An 8,458-nucleotide genomic window follows, 5' to 3' on the forward strand; every position below is an offset into this window, starting at 1 on the left:
GTTTCCCTAGCTCCCCCTCTCACCCCCTGTCAGCTAGCCTCCCTGCCTCTGTTTCCCTAGCTCCCCCTCCTCACTCCCTGTCAGCTAGCCTCCCTGCCTCTGTTTCCCTACCTCCGTCCTCACCCCCTGTCAGCTAGCCTCCCTGTCTCTGTTTCCCTAGCTCCCCCTTCTCACCCCCTGTCAGCTAGCCTCCCTGCCTCTGTTTCCCTAGCTCCCCCCTCTCACCCCCTGTCAGCTAGCCTCCCTGCCTCTGTTTCCCTAGCTCCCCCTCCTCACTCCCTGTCAGCTAGCCTCCCTGCCTCTGTCTCCCTACCCCCCCCTCCTCACTCCCTGTCAGCTAGCCTCCCTGCCTCTGTCTCCCTAGCTCCCCCTTCTCACCCCCTGTCAGCTAGCCTCCCTGCCTCTGTTTCCCTACCTCCTTTCTCACCCCCTGTCAGCTAGCCTCCCTGTCTCTGTTTCCCTAGCTCCCCCTTCTCACCCCCTGTCAGCTAGCCTCCCTGCCTCTGTTTCCCTAGCTCCCCCCTCTCACCCCCTGTCAGCTAGCCTCCCTGCCTCTGTTTCCCTAGCTCCCCCTCCTCACTCCCTGTCAGCTAGCCTCCCTGCCTCTGTTTCCCTAGCTCCCACCTTCTCACCCCCTGTCAGCTAGCCTCCCTGCCTCTGTTTCCCTACCTCCTTTCTCACCCCCTGTCAGCTGGCCTCCCTGCCTCTGTCTCCCTACCTCCCCCTCCTCACCCCCTGTCAGCTATTCTCCCTGCCTCTGTCTCCCTACCCCCCCCTCATCACTCCCTGTCAGCTAGCCTCCCTGCCTCTGTCTCCCTAGCTCCCCCTTCTCACCCCCTGTCAGCTAGCCTCCCTGCCTCTGTTTCCCTACCTCCTTTCTCACCCCCTGTCAGCTAGCCTCCCTGCCTCTGTTTCCCTACCTCCTTTCTCACCCCCTGTCAGCTAGCCTCCCTGCCTCTGTCTCCCTACCTCCCCCTCCTCACCCCCTGTCAGCTATTCTCCCTGCCTCTGTCTCCCTACCTCCCCCTCCTCACTCCCTGTCAGCTAGCCTCCCTGCCTCTGTCTCCCTACCTCCCCCTCCTCACCCCCTGTCAGCTATTCTCCCTGCCTCTGTCTCCCTACCTCCCCCTCCTCACCCCCTGTCAGCTAGCCTCCCTACCTTTCAGGTATTAGCGTCCCTAGTCCCTCTCCTTGCCTCTTCTTAGAGCCTCCCCCTGCCTCACCCTCATGTCATTCCGCTGTTACCTCTGTCAGAGCCCTGTCCCCCTCAGTGTCACCCCCAGTCTCCCCCACGGATGGGGGAGGAGGGGGAGGCAGCTGTCAAACAAACCCCACTGCCTTTTCACAGGATCCCACTGATCTTACCAATCAGAACTGTCCAGCATCAGGAACAGGGAGGGAGGATGATGCACAATTTCCCAGCAAGGTATTCTATATCACAGTAGAAAAACACATTTAAGGGTGGCAGGTAGCCTAGCGGTTAGAGCGTTGGACCAGTAACAGACCGGGTGAATAATCTGTTGATGTGCACTTAACCCAAATTGCTCCAGGGTTGCTGTTGATAATGACTGACCCTGACCGTTATCCCACTCTAAGAGGGCCTCTGAGGGAGTTGGAATATGCAAAAAATACATTAACAATTCACAAATGCGTGTTAACGTAGGACAAGTCAATGACTTTATATAAGTATGGAGAAAGCCATCAATCACGTGACACCATGTATTCCTATGTGAAGACTCAATAGTGCATTGAAGCCAAATTAAGTCAGTTAAGATGCTCCCCATGGAGACATAACATGAGCAGTTTGAGCTACTGCATGAAGGGATGTTGCAGGCTAGCTCAGTGCTACCCCCTGTCATTGAGTATCTCAAGTTGAAAGCCAACCAGGGTATTGCAGGCTGCCATTAGCAACTAAATTATCCTTGTACCTTCTTCTGTGTGCGATTTAAAAATAATTGGTTCAAGGAAATACATCAGGTGTATTAGAAGCAATGATTAGTACCATGATTGTATTCAAAACATGTTTTTATTTACACAAAGCTTGATCACAAAGATTGCCATTTTTCCATTCACTATAATGGGGATCCTGTTTTCTGCAAACAATGCCTGCAGTACCATGGTCTGAAATTCTGGTTTGAAATTTGAAATTCTGTGGCTTCATTGAGAGGGGGCAGTCGTTCTTCCCTGGGAAAAATATAAGCACCCACTAAATTATGATTATTATTATTATAAACACTAGACCACTACACTACCATACCAGAGACTGGAGTGATATGAGCCTTGGCCCCAAGGGAGATGGTGGCAGGTCTTTGCCATTTCTACCAGTGTCCTTCTGGGTTAGAGGTGTCCAGTCTAGGATGCTATACATGTCTGAAAGGTGTGGATAGTGTGCTGTGATGTGCTGTGTGTGTTCCTATCAAGGGCTTGACAAGTCTGTTATTTGGGATCGAACACAACATTATCGCTGTCCTCCCTTTCTCTCTTTGCCCCCCGCCCATCCAGCTCCAGGAAGGTCAGCTGGTGGTTCGTCATTTCCAGTTCCTGCGCTGGTCTCCATACCGTGACGTGCCAGACTCTAAGAAGGCTTTCCTCAGCCTCCTGGCCCAGGTCCACAACTGGCAGAGGGAGTGTGGAGAGGGACGTACCATCGTCCACTGTCTGTGAGTTACCACTGTCCACCATTTTACTCATAAAACCTATATCATTCCGTAGGGAAGTTTTGTTTGCAGATAGGATACACAGAAACGATTCAAATGACCTGTGCACTGCGATTGATTTCAGCGAGCGTGATCTACGCAAACGTTGAGGATTTTCGTATAAGAAGTTTAAAGCTGTGCGTTAGTTGGATTAATTTTCGGGCCATACTGACACTATACAAACCATTTATTTCTAGCACATTAAAGGTGTCATTGGCTCTTGTTGACTCCTGTTGTGAGCGTACTGTTCAGAAAGCAGGTGACAAGTTTTTTTTGGGAACAAAGTTGTTGATTTTAAAAACAGAGTTCACAAGACACAGAATGTCAAACACAGAGTGGCCTTTCACAAAATAGTAAATGCTTTTCAAAATGTAGATGCCTTCTCAAAACATAAATACTGAAAAACTAAATTATACTGTCAGAATAGATTAATCAAAAGAACGTGGCTGGCTGAAAAAAGATTCATGCAACCATACTAAAAGAGTCCAAGCAGACAAAACAGAAAACTCCCAGTATATCAGCACATTTTATTTGCAGTCACTAGATCATGATGATCAAACATGGAAGTACAACTGTCCAAAGGTGCAGAATTATGGGCAATTACTCTGCTTTTATGCATATTTCACCAAATAATTTCCTACACATCAAATCAAAAATTATTCTTGATATATTTAATTAATTGAATTCAAATAAGCACAATGTTTGCAGGATCCATTCATAGGTATCACCACAATCCAATTCCATGTATTCAATACAAAGGCTGGTTTGAACATTGTTTTGTACACTTTCCATTGGTCACAGAAACACGATCCACAATAGAAACAAAGAAAGGTGAATACAATGGAGGAACACAACTGATATTAATGTATAGGCCTCAATCCACACCAGAGCAAAGCTTTGCTATGGAAGGACACAATGTCGAAGATGATGACTTAGGAGTAGTGAGGCGTTACAAAGTAACGTGTTACAGTAATAACTGTAATAACTGAGTAATATAACAGAGTTACTGTTCTAATTTGAGAATAATAGCACAGTTACTGATCAAAGAAATAGATTGTTACTTTTATTTGTGATCATTATTCCCTCTCTGTTGGCGGAATATAACAAAATCTACCTGCCCCAGATTCTAATTTGTCCTCTCACTAAATTCCCGTTTACGCACGCAGGCACACCTACTAACTGCTTTAGTAAGGGATATGAAAAATGGCAGAAGCTTCGAAAGCATTGACTTTCTCAGCGTGGAAGTACCATTACTTTGATTTGGTAGGACGAAATGGTAAGAATTGAATTGTACAATGTAAACTATGCCCAGACGAAAAACATCTTTCTACTGCTAGAAACATGACTTCTGATCTCTTGAAGCACCTGCAAAGGCAACACGCCAACACAAAACGTTTAGCGAAAGACCCGCAAGACCTGACCATGGCTGCTGAAGGTGACTGTAGGCCTACCTCATTCAAACAACCAAGGCTTGATTTTAATAGTTCAGGAGGACCAGGGAGAGCTGAACAAGCTTGTAGCTGGGTATGTATTAGAGGAAAGGCTGCCACGGTACAATCCCCCTATTTCAGACGGATACTTAGCAAAATAGAGTTGACAGTTTACATTGTGTGAGGACGCTCAGCGTTTTGCGGTGTAACACAAAAGTATTATAACGAATAGTGTAACTAATTACTTTCCTCAGGGAGTAACAAGTAAAGTCATTTGTTATCATTGAAATAAGTAAAAGGTAATATATAACTTTTTTTGAGTAACTACCCCATCACTGCGAATTACTTAGAAGTAACCCAACTTCATTCCCTGTATCTCTGCATGTCCTCAATAATGTAAATAATTATAGTAATTAGACAGTTCTCATGCCTAGATATTTCCATATATTGTACATGGTATGACACTGATGTGGTGGTTTAGAATTTTGATCAGTAGTATTTACTGATTGCCAGAAGCACACAGTGAATGTTGTATTCCCCAATGACATTTGTATTTAAAGTTTTGCAAAAGGTGGTCTAAGATATGCAAGTCATGTACAAAGGCATGTAAATGATCAGAAGTCCTGTAAATATATTTTATCATTGCTGTTCTCATAAATACGATTCCTCACAGGTCCAAAAATTGCTTGTATGCAATTGAGAAAAACTGTAATCTGAGGTCACACCTTGCTTCAGTAGATTGTGTTATCGTGTTGGTACCGATCCCACTTGATAGTTTAACAACTATCAAAATCACATGTTTTTGAACGATTACTTTCTACTCTTTAGCGCACTGAGCCTGCCTGTGTGTAGTTTTAAATGTGGCAGGATAAAACGTCAACCCCCAAGTGTTCGCTACTACACTCCTCCTATTTACCAGAACACTTTTCATAATTACTATAAAAGGGATCCGCTCTAGGCTCTAGTTCCCCAGCCTCTTCTACACTTCAGCAACACTACATATCTCTATCCAGCCTGGATTGGTCTCTGGGGTTTGACATGCTAACCCTGCGTCCCAAATGGCACCCTACGCCCTATATAGTTCACTATTTTTGGCCAGCCTTATGGGCCCTGGTCAAAAGTAGTGGACTACCATAGGGAATAGGGTGCAATTTGAGACTCACTCCTGGATTAGATTTACTTCCTTGTTTCTGGATTTAATGAGAAACATTCCTCAGATGCTAGTCTTCAAAGTTCTCCGTGTTGCAGTTTTTCTGATAGCCTCCTTGATCTGAGTCTCAGACTGAGCTGTGACATTTCACTTTACGGCTTCAGCCTCCGTATCTTCCCTGCATGCTAGAGACGTGACTCATATTGATGTCTGTGGCTGACTGTCTCTCTGTTGTGTCAATGTCTGTGTTTGGGGCATGTGTCCGTGTCTGAGTGTCTGTCTGTACTGGTTTCTGCACCATATACCCTGGTTTCGCAACCTGTCTTATTATGACACATTTCGCAACACAGGCTACTCTCTCAGTGGTCACAAAGTGTATACATAAGGATTCATAAGCACTGACCCACGCGTCTGTGTTTCTCCCTGTGTGTGCAACAGAAACGGTGGCGGTAGGAGTGGTACGTTCTGTGCTTGTACCATGCTGCTAGAGATGATCCGTCATCACAGCGTGGTGGATGTCTTCTACGCTGCCAAGACGCTACGCAACTCCAAACCCAACATGGTGGAGACCATGGTAAGTAATAGCCTTGATTTAACCAGGAAATACCTTTTTTAGAAACTCTTTTGGTAGGGGGACCTAATATGGTAGACAGGAGCATGCATGTCTTAAGGCTCAATTCAGTCAAACTTGCAGTGGTTTACAATATTTACACACTCAAATACAGATCGCTGATTGATTGAATTCAAGCTTTAATGTATTGCAAAGTAGAGAAATGTTGACACCTGTGTTGTTTTCAGGAGCAGTACCGGTTCTGCTACGACCTGGCCTTGGAGTACCTGGACGCCTTGGACTGCCTGAGTGAGATAGAAGTGAGATAGCACTGATCCCAGATCAGCTCAGGCTCAGGGGAGATGGAGTGGAGTCCTGGGCCTAGCCTGGATCTCAGCCTGGGTCCACATCACCTGGGCCTCCCAGCCTGGTCCTAGCCTGAGTTTACAGCCTGGGCCTGAGTCTGGGTCCACACTGCTCAGCTTCTCTCTCTACACTTCTACGTCTAGTACTGCATTTTCAGACCTGCTCGACCCCAGAAGGAGTGTAGGGATAGAGGCCTGGGCCTCACCACTCCGTCTTGGGTCTCCCCTTGGGTCTACAGCCTTGGTCTAGCCTGGTTTCTGCTCTGTTCCGCTTCCTTCTCTTCTCCTCTCCCAGGTCTGGGTGATTCAATGTATCTGCTGCCATAACTGACCTGGACAAAAGAAAACAATGAGAGCGAAGGAGAGGGAGACAGAGAGAGATGATGTTATATACTGTACTGTTGTCCTTTCCCTTGCATTTGTATCCCTCTGTAAGTTACTATTTGTTCTGTGCCACATACTATCTGCCAAACCCAAGGAAGAGGACAAGGAAATGGGCAGGATCATTCTCTTCTCATTGGACGTTTTTCTGGTCACTTGACCACTGGTGGTATACTCAAAGGTCTCTGCAACTTCCTGCCTTATTTTACTATGTCAATGACAACAACAATTACAACAACAAAAAATACAAAGTAGAAGCTGAAGTTTAACAACAAGACAATGACATCACATACAACTGCCTGCAAATAAAACATGTCAACTATTGGAGGATCTTGTGTGTTTGTTTTGTAATACGTGCAATGATCTTGTATATTATGCAATGATCTACTGTTGGTGAACATCCGATGTTGTTACTGTACACTGGTGTTTTCTCTGGTGAGGCTGGAATGGCAGAGAATACGTTTACAAAGAGAATGGCACTGAATTTATGTTGGGTGCGTCTATCCTATGGTCATATTGTACAGAAAGGTTCCTATCTTGTTTATTATTTATTGTTTGTGTAAATAGATTGTTTTCCAGATGTTTATCGATGTTTGTCGTATTATCTCTGTGCCAATCCATTATCTTTGTGTTTATGAACAACATGGTCTCATTAGAATATGTCAAAATAGTGACGTTTACCATTGTAGTTATATGCCACCAAGTTTGACATATTACTTTTATGTCACGTCTGGTGACATATTACTTTTATGTTACTTTTGGTGGCACATTACTCCATAATGTAATGAGATATGTCTATAAATGACATTGGAGTTATACAGTACTGTATGTCACCCAATTTGACATATTACTTTTATGTTACTTTTGGTGGCACATTACTCCATAATGTAATGAGATATGTCTATAAATGACATTGGAGTTATACAGTACTGTATGTCACCCAATTTGACATATTACTTATATGTCATTTCTGGTGACTTACAGCTTTATATTTGTAATGAGTTATGTCTGCTATAAATGAGGACCACTTGAGAACCTGCATGCCAGTCAGTCGTTAGTGTTTCCATTGCAGTTTGTGACCCAGTCTGCTTCGGGGGACCGCCCCCACTGCTACCAGAGACTGGGGTTGCAAAATTCCCATAGCTTTCCCAAAATTCCCAGGTTTTCCTGAAATTCCCAGTTGGTGCATTGCCTGACTAACGAACCGAAAAGCAAAGAGGGAATCCTCTAACTGGGAAACCTCAACCTGGGAATCTTACAACTGGGATTTTAGGAAAGCCTGGAACGTTTGGGGAAGTTACCCAATTTTGCAACCCTACACAAGAACCCCTATATTCAGAGAGATCAATGTAAAAAAAAAAAAACATGATGTGTCTCTAGTTGTGGGAACAAAGGTGATCAGTTTGCCGAAACTAGTTGCTTTTTAAATTTGTATTTATTCATTCAATGTGTTTTATTTTCTAAAGAGTGTATAAATGAAAATAAATAAACTATTACGATGTTGCTAATATCATATGATTCATGCATGTTTTTATTTTGCAACACTTTTTGCGACACGTGATTTTAGTCACACCCTTTCATGCACTTCAATTAGCTTTGACTATCACTTTCCTGCAGGAAGCATCTTATAAGTATTTATGAGAGTGAATGTGATGACATTTGACACACACACACACACACACACACACACACACACACACACACACACACACACACACACACACACACAATTACAATGTTAAACAAGAACCCCAGTATTTTCTGTTGACCTGTAGTTAAATTTTTCCTTATCATTTAATGAAGTGCAGCGTTAATGGTCTGCTGTTATCATATGACCAGACTGACTGGCTGGTTCTACAGAGCCCTAATTGAAGAAGCCTGATGAA

At 44.4% G+C, this 8,458-nt stretch overlaps 1 protein-coding gene across 8 annotated transcripts in view; it reads left to right on the forward strand.

Moving 5' to 3' along the window:
* Positions 1–8,080, forward strand: part of LOC139391828 (receptor-type tyrosine-protein phosphatase U-like) — a 284,310-nt gene extending 276,230 nt beyond the window's left edge. For 5 of the 8 annotated variants that reach the window (XM_071139407.1, XM_071139410.1, XM_071139408.1 and 2 more), the window contains 3 exons: positions 2,503–2,660; positions 5,715–5,850; positions 6,075–8,080. In XM_071139407.1, coding sequence (XP_070995508.1) covers positions 2,503–2,660; positions 5,715–5,850; positions 6,075–6,155 — 375 coding nt within the window. In that variant the 3' untranslated portion in view covers positions 6,156–8,080. The remainder of the gene's footprint in view (positions 1–2,502; positions 2,661–5,714; positions 5,851–6,074) is intronic. The other 3 variants (XM_071139404.1, XM_071139409.1, XM_071139405.1) reach the window with 1 other exon arrangement.
* The last annotated feature ends 378 nt before the right edge of the window (positions 8,081–8,458 follow it).

The sequence above is a fragment of the Oncorhynchus clarkii genome, chromosome 32 (genome assembly GCF_045791955.1).
Source record: "Oncorhynchus clarkii lewisi isolate Uvic-CL-2024 chromosome 32, UVic_Ocla_1.0, whole genome shotgun sequence".
NCBI classification, from domain to species: domain Eukaryota; kingdom Metazoa; phylum Chordata; class Actinopteri; order Salmoniformes; family Salmonidae; genus Oncorhynchus; species Oncorhynchus clarkii.